Source organism: Sapajus apella, unplaced genomic scaffold (genome assembly GCF_009761245.1).
Source record: "Sapajus apella isolate SASKATOON/1434 unplaced genomic scaffold, GSC_monkey_1.0 scaffold2, whole genome shotgun sequence".
In the NCBI taxonomy this organism is placed as follows: Eukaryota; Metazoa; Chordata; class Mammalia; order Primates; family Cebidae; genus Sapajus; species Sapajus apella.
This window is the reverse complement of record NW_022436942.1, coordinates 25001914-25021490: the sequence shown is the minus strand read 5'-3', so window position 1 is coordinate 25021490 and position 19577 is coordinate 25001914. Positions and strand designations below refer to the sequence as shown.

Below are 19577 nucleotides of genomic sequence, written 5' to 3'. Positions count from 1 at the left end.
CTGAGTTCCTTTCTACTAGGACTCTGAGCAGGTGTTTTTTTTCTTTACTTTTTCTTTTTTAAGAGGTAGGGTCTTGCTATGCTGCCCAGGGCTCAAGGAATCCACCGAATCCACCTCAGCCTCTCATCCAGCTACGATTACAGGTGTGGGCCACTGTGCCTGGCATGGGCAGCATTTTTTAGGATTCTGGGCACGTGGAGAGGAAGAAGCACTAATCCTTTCCACCTTTCAAACCTTCCCTCTTATCTCTGGCTACTGTATCTCCAACCTCTGCTTCCCTCAATCCCTGATGTATATTCAGTTGACCCTTAAGCATCCTGGCCAGTCTAGGATAACAATGGCACAAATAATCCCAAACCACAGGCTATGCTAAAAGTCACTCCTCAACTTGGTATGTCTGAGACAACTGTTAATAAACTTACAGGCCGGGCATGGCGGCTCACACCTGTAATCCCAGCACTTTGAGAGGTCGAGGTGGGTGGATCACCTGAGGTCAGGAGTTCAAGACCAGCCTGGCCAACATAGCAAAACCCCATCTCTACTAAAAATACAAAAATTAGGCAGGCGTGGTGGCATGCACCTGTAGTCTCAGCTACTCAGGAGGCTGAGACAGGAGAATCAATTGAACCTGGGAGGTGGAGGTTGGAGTGAGCTGAGATCACGCCATTGCACTCTAGTCTGGGTGACAGAGTGAGACTCCATCTAAAACAAAAACAAAAACAAAAAACCCTAAAACTTATGGTTTCCAATAACATCAACAGGCAGCGTGGAGAGGGGAGGACAGGGTGGGTGTAAAAGGGGAAGGTGAGTCCAGTGGGCATTAAACAGTGGGCTGACTTCCAGCTGTCTACCCTACAGCCCAAGGACTGGCATACCAGAGCCTGAGGGCAAAATCTGGCCTCGTTGCCTGTTTTTAGAAGCCTCTGGGGCAAAAAATTATTTTTATATTTTTTAATGTTTGTAAAAAAATAAAAAATAAATAAGACACAGAAAAATATGCAGCAAACAATATGTGGCTGGCAAAGCCCAAAATATTTATCATCTGGCCCTTCACCAAAGTTCAGGGCAACTGCTACAAACTTCATGCTACAGAAAACATGTCTATTTTCTTTCTTTCTCTCTTTTTTTTGAGATGGAGTTTCGCTCTTGTCTAGAGTGCAGTGGTGCCATCTTGGCTCACTACAACCTCCGCCTCCCTTTCAAGCAATTCTCCTGCCTCAGTCTCCTGAGTAGCTGGGATTACAGGTGCCCGCCACCACGCTCGGCTAATTTTTTGTATATTTAGTAGAGATGGTTTTTTTTTTGAGACAGAGTCTCACTCCGTCACCAAGTGCCAGGCTGGAGTGCAATGGTGCCATCTCAGCTCCCGGCAACTTTCACCTCCCAGATTCAAGCAATTCTCCTGCCTCAGCCTCCCGAGTAGGTGGGATTACAGGCGCCCGCCAACACACTCGGCTAATTTTTTGTATATTTAGTAGAGATGGGGTTTTAACATGTTGGCCAGGCTGGTTTCAAACTCCTGACCTCAGGTGATCCACCTGCCTCGGCCTCCCAAAGTGTTAGGATTACAGGCGTGAGCCATCCTGCCCAGCCTCTATTTTCTTTTAGTATATTCTCAGTCTTTACAAAGACAGTGGCCTGGGGGCACACACTAGCCCCTCTTATTACAGAGACTATTCCACAATGGCCTCCATCATAGCTCCTGCCCCATTTGCAAGCATGGGCCATGTCCTTTTCTGTGTAGGGAGGAATAAACTAGATAAAGAATGTAAAGCCCAGTTCAGTGCCTGGCACATGGTAAGTGGTGAATAAGAGCAAACTGTCATGGTGTGAGGCCGTACAGTGCCACAGTTAGGGCCAGACAGGCAGGGAAGGGTGTCCTTGCTCACTGTTGCTAGCTGCATGATCTTAGGTCAGTGTTTATCACTATGAGCCTTAGAGTTCTCACCTGTAAACCAGGCTCATCACTGTACCTACTTCATAGGGAGTGAGGATGAAATACAGTAATGTCAAGTGCTTGCTAGTGCACCTAACAAATGTTGATATGAGATGGCACAGGTTCCTGGAACGGCATAGGACTGGGGCCAGGCTGGGGGCTCACCAGGCTGTGGTCCTTACTTGATGGGGTAGGTCTCATCCTTGCGCCTCTGCTTCTCATGTGGAGGAAGTGTTTCCCAGCCAAAGGTCAGGCTCCAGTCAAAGTTGCCTCGGCTATGGACTCTGCCCCTCTGGACGGGCTTAGCAAACTCGAAAGTATTAAGGTCGATGGTGACGATGTCTGGGCTCACCACCACCGTCTTGTCCTCAGCGATTCGAGCCAGGAGGGGCTCCAGCCAGCCGTGGAAGCACTCACCTGCAGGTCCCAACCAGGAGGCAGCAGTCAGTGTCCTACCTACAGCTGAGCCCAATCCACATCCTGGGGGGGAACACCTAGGAGGGTAAGAGACCTTCCACCTACTCCTGGGTTACAGGCAGAGAAGGACAGCAAGCCTCACAGCTGCAGGGAGCACACAGATTTCCTAAAACCTTCCTGCCACCCCGCTACCACCAAAGGTGGAGGCAGCTTTGGCAGGGAGAATGGAGGTCTCGGGAGTAGTGTGGTCCACTCAGATGACCCAAAAGCATAGGGAAGCCCTGGATCGTATCTTCAGGGTTCCAGCCTGCCCATTGGATCAGCCCTCCTGGCTCACGTGTGGATTTCAGAAGAGAGTGCTCCCTCTCCCAGGGGCATCTGCATGTCAAGCTTCAGCCCCAATTGTAGAATAATTATCTCTTTCTTTTGTCTGGCTCTTTGAGATTTTCAGCCAGCTTCTGCATGTGTTACTTCATTTGGCACTGAGAGTAATAGTTCTGCTGGGTAAGGTTGGCGTCCTCATTCCTATTTTACCAATGAGGAAACTGAGGTGGTTAGTGGCAGGGTCAGAATGTAAACCCAGAATTCTGACTCCAAGTCTAGAGCTTTCCCTGATATATATCACCACTCTTACGGAAAAGACTTCATCCCCCACAGCAGTGGGGCAGTGTTTTGGTTTTGGGCAAGAGGGAGGCCTTCCTGGCTCCATGTGGCCCTATAAGAAAGCCCTAAACAAAGCCGGGCGCGATGGCTCACGCCTGTAATCCCAGCACTTTGGGAGGCCGAGGCGGGTGGATCACAAGGTCAAGAGATCGAGACCATCCTGGTCAACATGGTGAAACCCCGTCTCTACTAAAACTACAAAACATTAGCTGGGCATGGTGGCACGTGCCTGTAATCCCAGCTACTCAGGAGGCTGAGGCAGGAGAATTGCCTGAACCCAGGAGGCGGAGGTTGCGGTGAGCCAAGATGGCGCCATTGCACTCCAGCCTGGGTAACAAGAGCGAAACTCTGTCTCAAAAAAAAAAAAAAAAAAAAGAAAGCCCTAAACAAGCCAGTTCTCAGTCCTAACAGGAGGCCTCTCCAAGAGGCCGAGCTCAGAACAAGGTGCAGATGGGGAGGGCAGGGGAGGGATGAGTGTCTGGGGCCCCAGAGCACACTTCCAATGATTTCGGGGTCACCAGTTGTTTTAGGGCTGTTTGTGCCTCTTGATGAAACATCCTTGGGATTGGGGTGAGAAAGGGGTAGATGAAGCTGGAGTGAGTCCCAAGCCTCCTTTGCTCCTGCTGCGGCCCCAGCTCATTCTGGCAGGGAGGGAGCCTCCAGGTTACACCCTGGCTGGCACCCTGGTACTCACAGTGGGCATCCAAGAACGTGAGCACCTCCGCCTGTGCCACGCTGGCTCCCAGCAGCCGGGCGGTGATCAGCCCCTTCCGCTCCTCCTGCCGCACCACCCTCACCACCTGCAGCTGCTTCACGTACTGCTCCAGCTTCTCCTTTAAGTGCTCTGGAAGGGACAGCGTCATTGTGGCCAGTCCATCACTTTGTTGGATACCCAATCCCCTGTAGGCACCAACCCAGGGGCTCTCAGGCCTCCAGCAGGCCTGAATTTTAACCTTCCCACACCTGCTGCATGAGCCATTCCACAGAAGCCGGAGCTGGGGAAGGAAGTGTACAGGGAAGATGGGGAAGGGAAGAAAGGAGCCTGGCCTGTGGTCAAACCCGCCTCACCAGAGCACTGGCTCTGTAGTGCTGGATCCCATGCCAGGGCACCTGGGCACCATCTCTAATGTCAGGGACAGCGCCTTAGAGCTGTGTTTCTGTGGTCACACATCAAATACAAACTTTTTTTTTCTTTTCTTTTTTTTGGAGACAGGGTCTTGCTCTGTCGCCCAGGCTAGAGTGCAGTGGCGTGATCTCGGCTCACTGCAACCTCCACCTTCTAGGCTCAAGCAATTCTCCTGCCTTAGCCTCCTGAGTAGCTGGGATTACAGGCGCACGAAGCCACGCACAGCTAACTTTTATATTTTTAGTACAGACGGCATTTCACCATGTTGGCCCGGCTGGTCTTAAACTCCTGGCCTCAAGTGATTCACCCACCTTGGCCTCCCAAAGTTCTGGGATTACAGGCATGAGCCACTGCACCTGGCCCAAGTACAAACTTCTGACAGAGGCTCTCAGATATCTCCCTCAGTGTCTCCACCCTCAGCCACCATTTTCCACAGCTGCGACTCCGCAGATCCATTGCACTGTTTTCCAGTGTCTAGGATTCCCTGTCTCCCAGGCTCTTCACAGTAACCATACACAAACGGTGACTCACTCCTTGCTTGCTGGATCAGCAGCAGGATGTCTGACTCTAATTCCCTCTGTAACCTCCTCTGCAGATAGAATTCTTTAAGGTGAAAACATGCCCAGCAGCTTTTTAATTACATTAAGAAAACACTTGTACCCAGCGCTTACCATGGGCCAGGTACAGTGGCCAGCCCAGCCAGCTTGATTATCTGTCCTAAGGAACAAACCACCCAAAAGCAAGATTAACCAGGAAATGGGCAATTCCAGGGTGGGTGATCTGTAATCTAACAGAGGAAGTGGTGGGCTGTGAGTCCCACACAAGGGCCAACTCTCCTGGATTTGAGGAGTGGGAAAGCTTTTTGAAGGGAAGATGTCTCTACTGAGACCTCCAGCTCCTTTCAAAGAGGGATTTACTTCATGGCCCTGTAATTTAGTCTGAAATCCTCAGAGCATTAACAATAGCTCTATTCTGGCTGGGCGCAGTGGCTCACTCCTGTAATCCCAGCACTTTGGGAGGCTGAGGTGGGCAGATCACCTGAGGTCTGTAGTTCGAGACCAGCCTGACCAACATGGAGAAACCCATCTCCACTAAAAATACAAAATAAGCCAGGTGTGGTGGCACATGCCTGTAATCCAGCTACTCGGGAGGCTGAGGCAGGAGAATCGCTTGAACCCGGGAGGCAGAGGTTGTGGTGAGCTGAGATCGCGCCATTGCACTCCAGCCTGGGCAACAAGAGCCAAACTCCATCTCAAAAAAAAATAATTAGCCAGGTGTGGTGGCACACACCTGTAAACCCAGCTACTTGGGAGGCTGAGGCAGGAGAACTACTTGAACCCAGGAGGCAGAGGCTGCAGTGAGCTGAGATCGTGCCACTGCACTCCATCCTGAGTGACAAAGGGAGACTCATCTCAAAACAAAAAAACAAAAAACAAACCAACAATAGCTCTATTCTGAAACAGTCCACCTTGAAACAGACCGTATTCCAAACCTTACTATGTTTAACTAACTGCCACCTTGGTTTATCTCTGCCATGGCTCTGTTCTCTGCAGAATGACGTTGCCCGGAGTTTCAGATGTGGGGGACAGATGTGACAAATGTGAGTGTGTCCTTTCTCTTTTGGACTGTGGGATCAGCCCAGAGCTTGGGCCTTGCTCTGAATGAAGCATTCTACAAACCGCAGATCCTGAAATCAAGCAGCTTAGGGGTTGCACGCAATTGATCTCCCGCAAATGCATGCACACATGCATACAATAACCCAGCACTGAGCTGGAGTGTGCGCCTGTGTGGGTGAGGCAGGTGTCTTCATGGTGACTTCCTCATTTAATTTTCCTTATTTAATCTTTTTTCTTTTTTTGGATACAGAGTCTTACTCCATCACCCAGGCTGGAGTGCAGTGGCGCAATCTCGACTCACCGCAACTTCTGCCTCCTGTGTTCAAGCGATTCTCCTGCCTCAGCCTCCAGAGTAGCTGGGATTACAGGTGTCCGCCACCATGCCTGGCTAATTTTTTGTGGAGATAGGGTTTCACCATGTTGACCAGGCTGGTCTCAAACTCCTGACCTCAAGTGATCTGCCCACCTCAGCCTCCCAAAGTGCTGGGATTACAGGCGTGAGCCACCGTACCTGGCCAGCTTTTTCCTTCTTTGATCCTACTGGATAGACAGGGGATCCCAAAAAGGTGTTCTTTTATGAGTGGATTCTTCAGGGGGTCATCTGAGGAGAGGGCTGTATCTCACTCCAGGAATGAGGAGACCTCTTATCTCTGGAGGCCAGAACCTCAGGAATAAAAATCAGCCTCATGAGGCAGCCTCAGCCCAGCACTCACTTTGCAAACGTCTGCCAATACGCTGCCAGGTGCCAGATGCTGTTCTGGGCAGGGAGGGGCCTGGTCTGGGCCCTGCCCTCTGAGACTCCTAGGGCACCTGCAGCCCCCAGTGCTGGGCCTGACAGGAAGGAGGGAGGCAGCCCAGGCTCCCCAGCGCGGCTGCTGTTTCCCCGAGAGCTCGCCCCGCTCTGCTCACAGGAAGTTCATGGTAGTGGAGATAACCCAGGGACAAAACGTCATAGGAAGTGGGTTTTGTGGTGAGAGACAGTGAAGCACTGAGCTGTGAACCTCAGGGGGCCCGCGAGCACTACAAAGCCTTTCTCCCACACCTTCCTTCCAGTCTGGCGCAGCCGGCCCCAGGGATTCTCAGCCCGAGAGGCTCCCACTCTCTGGCCTCAAGCCCTTCCGGGGAGACAACTCCCCTCAGAAATGCCTCTTGTGACAGTCCTCCACCTGTCCCACCCCAGGATGTACTGGGCAGACCCAGAACTGAGGACACCAGAGCTAAGCATGGCTGTATCGGTGAGCCCAGACACACTCTCATGTCCCCCCCACCGGTGACAGCCTTCCAACTTAAGTTCAATACCCCACTACCCCAACCCAGCTTCACTCCTCACAACTCAAGTCCACAGGACCCCAGGACCCCAACACAGACACCACACTCAGTCCCGTGATCTGAAATATCAACTACATGCAGATGGCTCCTGGGGCTTCCTTCCTGACCTTGCCATCTTCACTTGGATATGGAACAAAACAGAAAATTCAACATATGCCCAAAATGAGCTCTGGATTTCCCCCACAGATCTGGCCTGCAGCCTCCCTCATGTCAGTACACGGTGCCGGCATCCCTCCTGCTTCTCTAACCTGGGAGTCGTGCTAGATTCCCCCTCTTCTCCCCTTCTACAGTCAGCACATCTGCAGGTACTGCCAGCCCTCTCTCTCCATCCCCACGGTCACTGCAGCAATCATGTCTGCTGCTCTCCTGCTTTCTATACCACCCTCCTCAATCTATTCTGGACACGGCAGCTACCATGAGAAGCAGAGTTCTCTCTAAAAATCATAAATCAGCCCAGGCGTGGTAGCTCACGCCTGTAATCCCAGCACTTTGGGAGGCCGAGGCGGGCGGATCACAAGGTCAGGAGATTGAGACCATCCTAGCTACCACTGTGAAATCTCATCTCTACTAAAAATACGAAAAAGTAGCCGGGTGTGGTGGTGGGCACCTGTAATCCCAGCTACTCGGAAGGCTGAGACAGGAGAATTGCTTGAACCTGGGAGGTGGAAGTTGTGGTGGGCCGAGATTGCGCCATTGCACTCCAACCTGATCAACAGAGCAAGACTCTTTCTCAAAAAAATAAAAAATAATAAATAAATAAAATAAATAAATAAATAAATAAAAATAGCTCATGCCTGTGCTCCCAGCACTTTGGGTGGCTGAGGTAGGTAGATCATGAGGTCAGGAGTTCAAGACCAGACTGGCCCACATGGTGCAACCCCACCTCTAGTAAAAAATACAAAAATTAGCTGGGCATGGCGGCTCGTGCCTGTAATCCCAGCTACTTGGGAGGCTGAGATAGGAGAATTGTTTGAAGCAGGACCCGGGAAGCGGAGGTGTCAGTGAACCGAGATTGTGCCACTGCACTCCAGCCTGGGCTACAGAGCAAGACTCCATGTAAATAAATAAATAAATAAAAAGAAAAAATTAAAAGAAAAACAAAAAAGAAAAAAAATAATTCTGGAGCTGGGTAGTGGTGATGGCTGCACAATAACATGAATGCATTTAAAATCATAAACTGCACTTAAATGATGATGATGATACATTTTATGTCGTGTGCCTTTTACTACATACACACGTGAAAAATCCAAACACTGCCCATGGCTTACAGAGGTCTCACAATTAAGTCCCACTGACCTTTTAAAAATTTTTTTATTTTGCCGGCACGGCGGCTCACGCCTGTAATCACAGTGTAATCACCTGAGGTCAGGAGTTTGAGACCAGCCTGGCCAACATGGTAAAATCCCCCTTCTACTAAAAATACAAAAAATTAGCTGGGTGTGGTGGTGGGTACCTGTAATCCCAGCTACTTGGGAGGCTGAGGCAGGATAATCCCTTGAATCAGGAGGCAGAGGCTGCAGTGAGCCAAGATCACGCCACTGCACTTTAACCTGGGCGACAAGAGTGAAACTCCGTCTCACAAATAAATAAATTTTTATTTTATTTGTTTAATTAGTTAATTAATTTATTTATTGAGACAGCATGGAGAATTTGTGTTTCACCCCCCATAGCCTCCCAAAGTGCTGGGATTACAGGCCCGAGCCCCCGTGCCTGGCCTGCTGGCCTCCTTACATCCACTCCACCAGCACCCTTTCTTCCCCTTTCTTCGGCTCCGTCGCTCACTGTGTTTAAGCCACACTGCCTTTTTCTGCCTCATTAACAAGTCAAGCGTCAGGCCTCTGTGTCGGCTGCTCCCTTTGTAGAGAGCACTAAGAATAGCCTTTCCTGGCTACTCCGACAAGAGCTCCCTAATTACTCACTCACTAGCCCATTCGCCTACATTCTTTTCTTTTTTTCCCTCTAATTTAGTTAAGCCAACGGAGTGTGCCAGACGGGGAGGGAACCCTGGATGCAGACTTAGCTACTCAGGAATGAGGTCCGTGCCCTGCTTCTGACTCAGAGGTGGGGAAGAAAAAGCCACCCAGCTCAGCATGGGGCGTCCTCCCCCACAGTATCAAATGCCTTGAGACTCACTATCATGGGGCTGCTGCCGGGTGCCTGGAGAGGAGGACAGAGAGCAGGGACATTGTATTTCAGCAGAGACACAGACCTGTTTGTGTGTGTCTGTAATGAGAGCTGGTTAATCTGCTCAGTCAAATGCGTAGGAAATTTTATCCCGCTGTGGACAGCAGAGATTTCTGACTATGGACCTGAGGGTTTTATCTTCATTTCCTCACTGAACTGAATGTTGCTTAAAGTATCTCTAGAGTCTGAAAGCCTTCTGGGTGGGGTTGTTTATCCCAGGGTCCACAAATTCCCTGGAATTACATGCAAAAATGTGGATGTTGCATACTGTTGTGGGCAGTGGTATATACTATTCTAGGGATTTTAACAGATTCTCAAAGGAGGCCAGGACCTACACCCACCCACACACACACACACACAAACAAACAAACAAAAAAACCCAACTAGCTTAGGTTTTTCAGGCAGGTGATTGTTTTGTTTTTGTTTTTGAGACAGGGTGTCACTCTGTCACCCATGCTGAGTACAGTGGTGTGATCACGATTCACTGCAGTCTTGACGTCCTGAGCTCAGGTGAGCCTCCCACCTCCGCCTCTCAAGTAGCTGGGACCACAGGTGCATGCCACCATGCCCAGCTAATTTTTTATTTTTTGTAAAGACAGGGTCTTACTATGTTGCCCAGGCTTGTCTTGAACTCCTGGGCTCAAGTGACTTTCCCACCTCAGCCTCCCAAAGTGCTAGGATTATAGTTGTTAGCCAGTGCACCCTGATCATGCAGATTATTTAGAGATGCTTGAATTGGAGAGAACTGGCCTTAGGAGAGAGTCCAGGGCAAAAAGTCCAGGACAGCCAGGGAGAAGGTGAACATGTGCAAGGTGGCCTGCTGGAGGCCAGCACTTTGGAGGGGCTGCTGGGGTTACTGGCAACTCTGCCCTACTGAACACAGGCTGCTCTGCCTGTTAGATGCTGCCTGTGCCAGCCTGGCATTATGTTACTCGTCTAGCTGGTCAGAGGAGTTGCTTACCTGGGCACTTGTAGCTCATGGACTCACAAAATTTGGGGTGATAAATTAACAGTTTAGAACCCCCATGCTCAAGGCTGTGGGAGCCCACCTCTTGCATCAGCATGACTTGGATGTGAGACATGAAGTCAAAGGAGAGCACTTTGGAACTTTAAGGCTTAATGAGTGCCCTACTGGATCTTGGAGTTGCATGGGGCCTGTAGCCCCTTTGTTTTGGCCGATTTCTCCCATTTCAAATGGGCGTACTTATGCATTGCCTATACCTCCATTGTATCTAGCAAGTGACTAACTTGCTTTTGATTTTACAGGCTCATAGGGAAAGGGACTTGCCTTGTCTCAGATGAGACTTTGGCTTTGGACTTTTGGGTTAATGCTGAAATGAGCTAATACTTTGGGTGGGACTGTTGGAAAGGCACGATTGTGTTTTGAAATGTGAGGACAGGAGTTTTAGAAGGGGCTAGCGGTGTAATGATATGGTTTGGCTGTGTCCCCACCCAAATCTCATCTTGAATTATAGGTCCCATTATCTGCACATGTGGTGGGAGGGACCCAGTGGGAGGTAACTGAATCATGGGGGCAGTTTCCACCAAGCTATCATTGTGACAGTAAGTTCTCACGAGATCTGATGGCTTTATTAGGGGCTTTCCCCTTTGCTTGGCTCTCATTCTTCTCTCTCCTAACGCCTCAGGAAGGACATGTTTGCTTCTGCTTCTGCCACGATTATGTTTCCTGAGGTCTCCCCAGCCCTGCAGAACTGTGAGTCAATTCAACCTCTTTCCTTTATAAATGACCTTGGGTATGTCCTTACAGCAGTGTGAGAATGGACTAATGCACTCCAGTACAAGGGATTCAGGTGAAAGAGCTTCCAAAGGATGGGGAGCATAGGACTGGGAGGAGAAAGATAATGAAAGAACCCAGTTTGAGAGGAAGGACTGCTGATATGCTTGCTCCCATCCCATACACCCATTCCATTGCTACAAAGATTCCCTAGAGACCACTGCCAAGCTCCTCCCACCTCTGCCAAACTCTTCACCCTTCCCTTTCCAGAAGCCTAATCCATACATTCCTTGTCCACTAGATCCTGTCATTGCATCCCTGATACTTGCTTGCCTTGATTCATTTATTTAGAGACTGGGTCTCACTCAGTTGCCTAGGCTGGAGTGCAGTGGTGCAGTCCAGGCTCACTGCAGTCTCAGCCTCCTGGACTCAAGCCTCTCACCTCAGCCTTCCAAGTAGCTGGGACCACAGGCACATGCCAATGTGCCCAGCTAACTCTTCTATTTTTTTTTAGAAACAGGGTCTTGCTACATTGCCCAGGCTGGGCAATCCTCCTGCTGCAGCCTCCCAAAGTTCTGGGATTACAGGCATGAGCTACTTTGCTTAGCCTATTTTACTTTATTTTGTATCTTTTTTTAGAGACAGGGTCTCACTCTGTCATCCATGCTGGAGTGCAGTTGTGCAATCACAGCTCACCACAGCCTCGACCTCCTGGGTTCAAGTGATCCTCCCACCTCAGCCTCCCAAGTAGCTGGGACTACAGACACATACCACCATGCTTGCTAATTTTTTTCCCTTTCTAGAGATGGGATTTTGTTATGCTACCCAGGCTGGTCTTGCCTTGCTTTGTAATTGCTGCCAAGTATCTGTCTTCCCTGGGAAGATGTGAGCTCCCTGAAGAAATGAACTCAACAGAGCTCACACTCAGCCCTTTCTTCCACTCCCTTCCACAGCCCTAGTCCTCTTTTCAGCCTAACCTAGAGGCAGGAAGGATGCTAGGGGAAGGCAAGGACAGGCAGCAGTCTACTGGAGTGGGTGCCCTCACTATTGGGAGTTTGAGCACAGGAGGTCAACCTGGGAGAGCCCCAGACACCACATGCCTCCTGCGAGGAGGGCTCAGCTTAGGGAGACTCCCAACCTAAAGGTGCCTCAGTCCCACAGCCTTTCCTAGTTCCAGCCCCATCATCTCCTACTCTCAAGAGTGTAAGAGCTTCCTCTCCAGACTGTGAGTCTTCTGCCTCTCTTCCTGCTGATTATCCTCCTCCAAAGCTGCCATCCTTCTGAAATGAGGTCACAATTTCAATGACTCCTCCTAACTTTTTTTTTTTTTTTTTTTTTTTCCGGAGTCTCGCTCTGTCACCCAGGCTGGAGTGTAGTGGCACAATCTCAGCTCACTGCAACCTCCACCTCCTGGATTCAAGCGATTCTCCTGCCTCGGCCTCCTCAGTAGCTGGTATTACAGGTATGCACCACCACACCCAGCTAATTTTTGTAGTTTTAGTAGAAGTGGGGTTTTACCATGTTGGTCAGGCTGGTCTCGAACTCCTGACCTCGTGATCCGCCTGCCTTGGCCTCCCAAAGTGCTGGGATTACAGGTGTGAGCCACCAAGCCTGGCTTCTTTTTAAATAAAAGCTTTTAGCATGACATGAATGTCAATTCAACAATTTTTTTTTTGAGACAGGGTCGCACTCTGTCTCAGCCTCCCAAGTAGCTGGGACTATAGGCACATACCACCATGCTGGGTTAATTTTTGTAATTTTTATAGAGACAAGGTCTTGCCATGTTGCCCAGGCTGTCTCCAACTTCTGGGCTCAAGTGATCTACCCGCCTTGGTCTCCCAAAGTGCTGGGATTATAGGTGTGAGCCACTGTGCCCAGCCATTTTAACATCTTTTAAGTCTCATTTCCTATAACAAACCTGAGCTTCAGCCACACCAGATCTCTTTAGCAAACAGATTCATGTCTTTAGGACTGTGCTTATGCTGTTCTCTTGTGGGAATGCCCCTCAGCCACTCTTCTCTCCTAGACACTCATCCTTTAAGGCCCAGTTCCAATCTGGCCTCCACTGAGGACCAGCCCTAGCTGCACCAGTCAGACAGAGCACCTCTTGGCTACATACTCCAAGGTGCATTGTTCCCATACCATGAATAAAAAGGAATATATGCTTGTAGTCCTCTCACTTGATGCCAGACACTCTGTGGCACATGAATCTCATTTATGACCTATATCAGATCCCTCACTCACCATGTAAGGGAGTCAACTGCTTTTTTTTTTTTTTTTAAGATGGAATCTTGCTCTTTAGCCCAGGCTGGAGTGCAGTGGTGCAATCTCAGCTTACTACAACCTCCACCTCTCGGTTTAAGTGATTCTCCTGCCTCAGCCTCCTGAGTACCTGGGACTACAGGCACATGCTGCCATGCCTGGCTAATTTTTGTATTTTTAGTAGAGATGGAGTTTCACCATGTTGGCCAGGCTGGTCTTGAACTCCTGACCTCAAGTGATCTGCCTGCCTTAGCCTCCCAAAGTGCTGGGAATACAGGCATGAGCCACCACGCCTGGCCTTTTTTTTTTTTTGAGATGGAGTTTCATTCTGTTGCCCAGGCTGGAATGCAGTGGTGCAATCTCGGCTCACTGCAGCCTACACCTCCTGAGTTCAGGAGATTCTCGTGCCTCAGCCTCCCAAGTAGCTGAGTCTATAGGTGCACACCACCATACACGGCTAATTACTGTTTGTATTTTGGGTAGGGATAGGGTTTCACTATGTTGGCTAGGAGTCTCAAACTCCTGACCTTAAGTGATCTGTCTGCTTCAGACTCCCAAACTGCTGAGATTACAGGCTTGAGCCACCGTGCCCAGCCTGCCCTCATTTTTTGAAGAGGAAACAGGTTCAGGGAGGGCAAATGCTTGTCCAAGGTCACAGAGCTAGGAAGGGTCAGAGCTGGGATTTGAATTCCTGGGTGTTGGACTCTGCAGTCCTTGCCCTCACACCTGTTACAGGTGCATCACAGCCACAGCAGTGTGGCTGGTGTTGTAAGAGGTCTTCTGACCTATGGGGGTTGTTAGTATTTTTAGGGCAGGATCTGTCTCATTTGTCATGTCACATTCAGCTCGCTCTTCCACTCCCTTCCACAGCCCTAGTCCTCTTTTTAGCCTAATCTAGAGGAAGCAGGGAGGCTGGGGGAAGGCAAGGACAGGCAGCAGCTCTACTGGAGTGGGTGCCCTTACTATTGGGAGTTTGAGCACAGGAGGTCAACCTGGGAGAGCCCCAGACACCACATGCCCCTCTGCCTGGGGCAGATGAGACATGAGACAGATCCCCTCTGCCTGGGTCAGAGCCAGGAACATAGTACTCAGTAGATGTTTGTGGAATTGAAGGCTGGAAGTTTGGTGAGCAACCCCACTTAGGCAAAAATGGCTGATGGGGGAGACTTCAAGAGCAGAAGAGTGGCCGGCAGGTAGGAAACAGAGGTGAAGGCCTGTCCCTACCCTCTGCCCCAGCTCTCTCAGCATTTCTGAGTTAGGGTTGGCCTTGGCAACATTTAGGGAGTCTTGAAGCCAAAGCTCAAAAGCCCTTGGAGCTCTTTGGCTGAGGCGCGAAGGAAGCATGGGCTACCTGTCCCCCACCTGATTTCTTCCTGCTCCTGGCCTTTATGATGAGCTGTGATGCCAGGCAGTGGGCTCGGAGGTGGTGTCTGCTCCCTTGAAAGACCTGCCCTCCTCCTTTGAGTGCCCAGGGGAGACCCCAGCCCCCTCCTCTGGGCGCCCCCAGCCTCACCCTCAGTGCTGGCATCATCCACTAGTATGATCTCCTTGAGCAGGATGGCGGGGGTGGTGTGCAGGACGCTGTACACTGTCCGCAGCAGCGTGGACCAGGCCTCGTTGTGGAACACAATGATGACGCTGGTGGTGGCCAGTGGGGGGCAGCGCCGGAACTTCTGGTCCACACACCTGGAAGTATGAAAGTATGGACAAAGTTCTCCTGAGCCCTGAGAGTGCCAGGTGTGGGAGGGCCCCATCCAGAGATTCCCCTATACCATCCTCCACTCCTCTGAACTGCAGCCTACATTCCCTGTAGCAGGTGGGAACAGCTGCTCCCCATTCCTGTCTCCCTCGATATCTGCCACCCACCCTTAGCCTCTGCACAGGTTCTAGCCAAACCACTTCAAAATGCCTCCCCGCAGAGCTGGCTCAGTGCCCCAGCTGTGATGCTCAGGCTCCTCCACCCGCTTCCCTCCTCTGCTGTCTGCTCTCAGACTAGGAGTTCCCAGGGCTGGCTCTCTTCCTCTGTAATATGTGAACTGCATAAAATGTAATCCAATCCGGAGGTCCCAGAGGGGTAGGTAATAAAGGCCAAATTTGACATCTGAGAAAAGTGACTATGATTTCCACACTCAATGAAAAGAAAAGGCTCTTCCCTTTACAATGTACAGTTCCTCTTTAATCCATTTCTCATTAACTCCCTGTGATCTCACACTGCTCTCACAGTCAACTTCCTGCAACCTTTCTTCAATCCTTATCCACTCCAGCCACTCTGTGGCATGTGGCCACGCTGCTACCTTCTTGACACTCCATCTCAGGAGAATATGTGAATATGAGAATAGGTGGGAATATGTGAATCCTGGATCTCAAGGAATCATGTGACCTAACACTCTTTTCTGACCTCTGCTGGTCAGAGGATTTCTTGAGGACCCTCCAGAGAGATTCCCTGGCGTCCTCCACTGGCTGCTGTCACAACCCAGTGCTCTTCTCTCTCTCTTTTTTTTGAGATGGAGTCTCACTCTGTTGCCAGGCTGGAGTGCAGTGGCACAATCTCAGCTCCCTGCAACCTCTGCTTCCCAGGTTCAAGCGATTCTCATGCTTCAGCCTCCCAAGTAGCTGGGATTACAGGCATGCATTACCATGCCAGGCTAATTTTTTTTTTTTGTATTTTTAGTAGAGAAGGGGCTTCACCATGTTGGCCAGGCTGGTCTTGAACTCTGGGCTCAAGTGATCTGCCCACCTCAGCCTCCCATAGGCCATGAGCCACTGCACCTGGCCCCACTGCCCTTCTCTGTTGAGGAACTCCTGATAGCTCCAAGTGGCCCCCTGTTCTAGGGCTATAATACTTGGCTCAAGTCTCAAGAACCGCAGGTTCATAGCTCTAAAGACTCACGAATCTGGGGATGAGGGTTGCCATTTGAGAAAAGGCCAAATAGGGTATAACTCTTAAGCTGGAAAAGACAAAGGCTAAGTGAGGAAGACATACTGTCTTTAACTTGAGGATCATGGGAATGCAGCCATGGAGGCATGAGAGGGAGAGACTGCCGCTCAAAGATCTAAGTGCTATCTCACTGTGCAAGGTTAGGGCTATAAACTTTAAATAAAGGTTGGAATCAATTCGCGGCCTTGCGGGCCTTCATGGAGGAAACAAGGAGGTGTGAGGATATTTCTGACCACCAGGGCTGCTGTCAAGAAAAGTCCCCTCTCCAAACAGCTCCGCATTAGAGCCCCACATTTTCTGGGGCAGGTCTCAGTAGAGGGGAAGGCTATGGAAACCGCAGCCTGATATCAGCTCTCCCCAGTCACCTCATGCCAGGTCCTGGTGCCAGGCTGAGTCCCCTCTTCTGCATCATCTCACTTTCATAATTGCGCTTCACTCTAACAGGTCTCCCGGGCCTCTGGCCTGACCCTTGCAGCACAACCCCTGGGATCAGCAGAGTTGTTCTGGGAAAGAAGTGAGGCACAGAGGAGATCCTTGCCCATATTATAAAATCCCCTTCTTCTTTTTTATTGCTTGAGACGGAGTTTCACTCCTGTTGCCCAGGCTGGAGTACATTGGTGCGATCTCAGCTCACCACAACCTTCATCTCCCGGGTTCAAGCAATTCTCCTGCCTCAGTCTCCTGAGTAGCTGGGATTACAGGCATGCGCCACCAAGCCCAGCTAATTTTGTATTTTTAGTAGAGATGGGGTTTCTCCATGTTGGTCAGGCTGGTCTCAAACTTCTGACCTCAGGTGATCCACCCACCTCGGCCTCCCAAAGTGCTGGGATTACAGGCGTGCCTGGCATAAAATCCCCTTCAAGTCTTTCTCTAGCCCTTGACCTGTGGCCCTGGACATACCAGCCCTGCCTTTAGCAAAGCCCTGGTCTCCCCTCAAGGACTGAGTGCTGCTTACTCAGGGGGTCGTGTGTCTGGCCCCAGGGACCTCTGCAGGGAGATCCGGTCACTGGCAAAGGCATTGAAGCAGTGTTTCTTAAAGCCTTCTTCCTTTTCCTGGGTCTCCAGGGGGGTCCACTTTCTCTTCTGAAATGCTTTTCCATCTGCCCCAGGGGCATTGGGGTCCTGTGGTGGCCGTTCCCAGAAGGGCTTCAATTCAGCTGGGGTGTAGAACCCAGGAAGGCAGGACTGGTTTGTGGAGAACAGAGTCTGCTGGGGCTCTGGAGCCCTGATTTGGAGCTTGGGCATTGAATCTCTAAGGTTGTTCACAGCCTCCAGCATGAGGTCCAGGACGTGATCCTTCTGGCTCACCAGGGACTTCAGCCATGGCTTCTCTGTAGCCTGCTCCCTGCTGCTCACATCCCTCTGCAGGAGGAAGAGGAAGAGCACAAAGGTGCAGCCCACCATGGCCAGGCGCAGGGGCATGTGGCGTCTGCGGAGGAGCCTCATCCTCCAGAGCCAAGGGGGACCCCAGCCGCGTCAGCTTTGAGTCCTGAGCCCAACACTGGAAATAGCTTGATACGTCGTGGTGGCCACAAGCTGGGGCCTCAGCCTGAGAAAGGAGGGGATGAGAGAGAAGTGAGCCAAGACAGGGTAAGGGGGAAGTCGGGTGCTTGGGGTTCGAGGCCAGGCTCTGTTGCTGAGTGGTGGCATCACCTTAATGACCACAACTTTCCCACGTCTAAATTTCCTTCATCCATAAAATGAGGAGACTGGAGGCAGTGTTTCTTTCCTGCCCTAAGATTCTAACATTCATGGATCTGGAGTCACTGGAACACTGAAACACTACCTGAGATTTAATCATAAACTCATGAGATTTCATTGTTAAACTCATGAGATTGAATTCGTTATAACCGCTGTGGGAAACAACTAGGTATTATCAAGCAAAATTTAAAATGAGCACAGCCTGAGCCAGCAATTCCACTCCTCATTTTATATCCCAGACAAACTCTGGTACATGCAAACCAAGAGGCATGTGCAAGAATATTTATAGCAACACTGACTAAAATGGCAACAAACTGGTAAAACCTATAAGTCCACCAGCAGAATGGATAAATGAAGTGGAAAATACCCAGACCATGCAGTTCTCTACGGTGACGACAAAGAATGAACCGGTTCTCCGTGCAACAATGTGAATGTGATGTTGGGTGAAAAAAGCAAGTGACAAAAGGATACATACAGTATGATTCCACTTATAGAAGATGCACAAACATGCTAAAACTAAACAATATCTTGTTCATGAATACAAATATGGGATAAAGCTACAGAGAGAGCTATAGAAGACCAGCCTGGCCAACATGGTGAAACCCCGTCTCTGCTAAAAATATAGGCTAGGATCACGACACTGTGCTCCAGCCTGGGCGACAGAGCAAGACTCCGCCCCCAACATCCCCCCAAAAAAGAAAGCTAAGGAAATGATATAATCAGTTTCTGAAGGTGAAGAGAAAGGAACAGGATTACAGATGGGTAACAGGGGACTTCAAAGTGTTTTTTCTCTAAGTGGATGATGGCTGCTGGTGAACTGTAATTCTTTGTACCCTACATATATTTTATAACTATTTCTTGGCCAAGCATGGTGTAATCCCAGCACTTTGGGAGGCTGAGATTCAAGGATCACTTGAGCCCAGGAGTTCGAGACCAGCCTGCACAATGTATCGAGAGCCCTTCTCAACAAAACTTTTTAAAAATTAGCAAGGCATAGTGGTGCACACCTGTAGTCCTAGCTGCTTGGAAGGCTGAGGCAGGAGGATTGCTGGAGCCCAGCAGGTTAAGGCTGCAGTGAGCTATAATCAAGCCAATGCTCTTCAGCATGGGTGACAGAGAGATTCTGTCTCTAAAAAAAAAAAAAAAAAATGTTGGCCAGGTACAGTGGCTCACACCTGTAATCCCAGCACTTTGGGAGTGCTGAAGGAGAAGGGCTGAGTGCGGGTGGATCATGAGGTCAAGAGATTGAAACCAACCTAGTTAACATGGTGAAAGCCCATCTCTGCTAAAAATACAAAAATTAGCTGGGCGTGGTGACGCATGCCTGTAGTCCCAGCTACTTGGGAGGCTGAGGCAGGAGAATCGCTTGAACCTGGGAGGCAGAGGTTGCACTGCGTCGAGCTCACGCCACTGCACTTTAGTCCGGTTGACAGATCGAGACTCTGTCTCAAAAAAAAGAAAAAAAAGTTATCTGTATCTACTCATATTTAAGAAAAAAGAATTTAACAGAAACCTAAGATTTCATGACAATACATTCTTGGCAGGGCTGGGCATGGGCGTTCACCAGCCTCCACCCCCAGGCATGTGGATCTACGCCCGGGAGGATGAATGCTTGCAGAACTTTCTGTGTGGAGTTCTGGACATATAAGCTTACTGGTTAAGCACTAGAC

General features: G+C 50.1%; 1 protein-coding gene across 5 annotated transcripts in view; it reads right to left on the bottom strand.

Annotated features, from left to right (window-relative positions):
* Positions 1 to 19577, bottom strand: part of GALNT6 (polypeptide N-acetylgalactosaminyltransferase 6) — a 43328-nt gene that overhangs the window by 11390 nt on the left and 12361 nt on the right. For all 5 annotated transcript variants that reach the window (XM_032284700.1, XM_032284725.1, XM_032284734.1 and 2 more), the window contains 4 exons: positions 17162 to 17755; positions 14782 to 14954; positions 3711 to 3860; positions 2119 to 2353 (listed from right to left, as the gene is read on the bottom strand). In XM_032284700.1, the coding sequence (XP_032140591.1) occupies positions 2119 to 2353; positions 3711 to 3860; positions 14782 to 14954; positions 17162 to 17652 (1049 nt within the window). In that variant the 5' untranslated portion in view covers positions 17653 to 17755. The remainder of the gene's footprint in view (positions 1 to 2118; positions 2354 to 3710; positions 3861 to 14781; positions 14955 to 17161; positions 17756 to 19577) is intronic.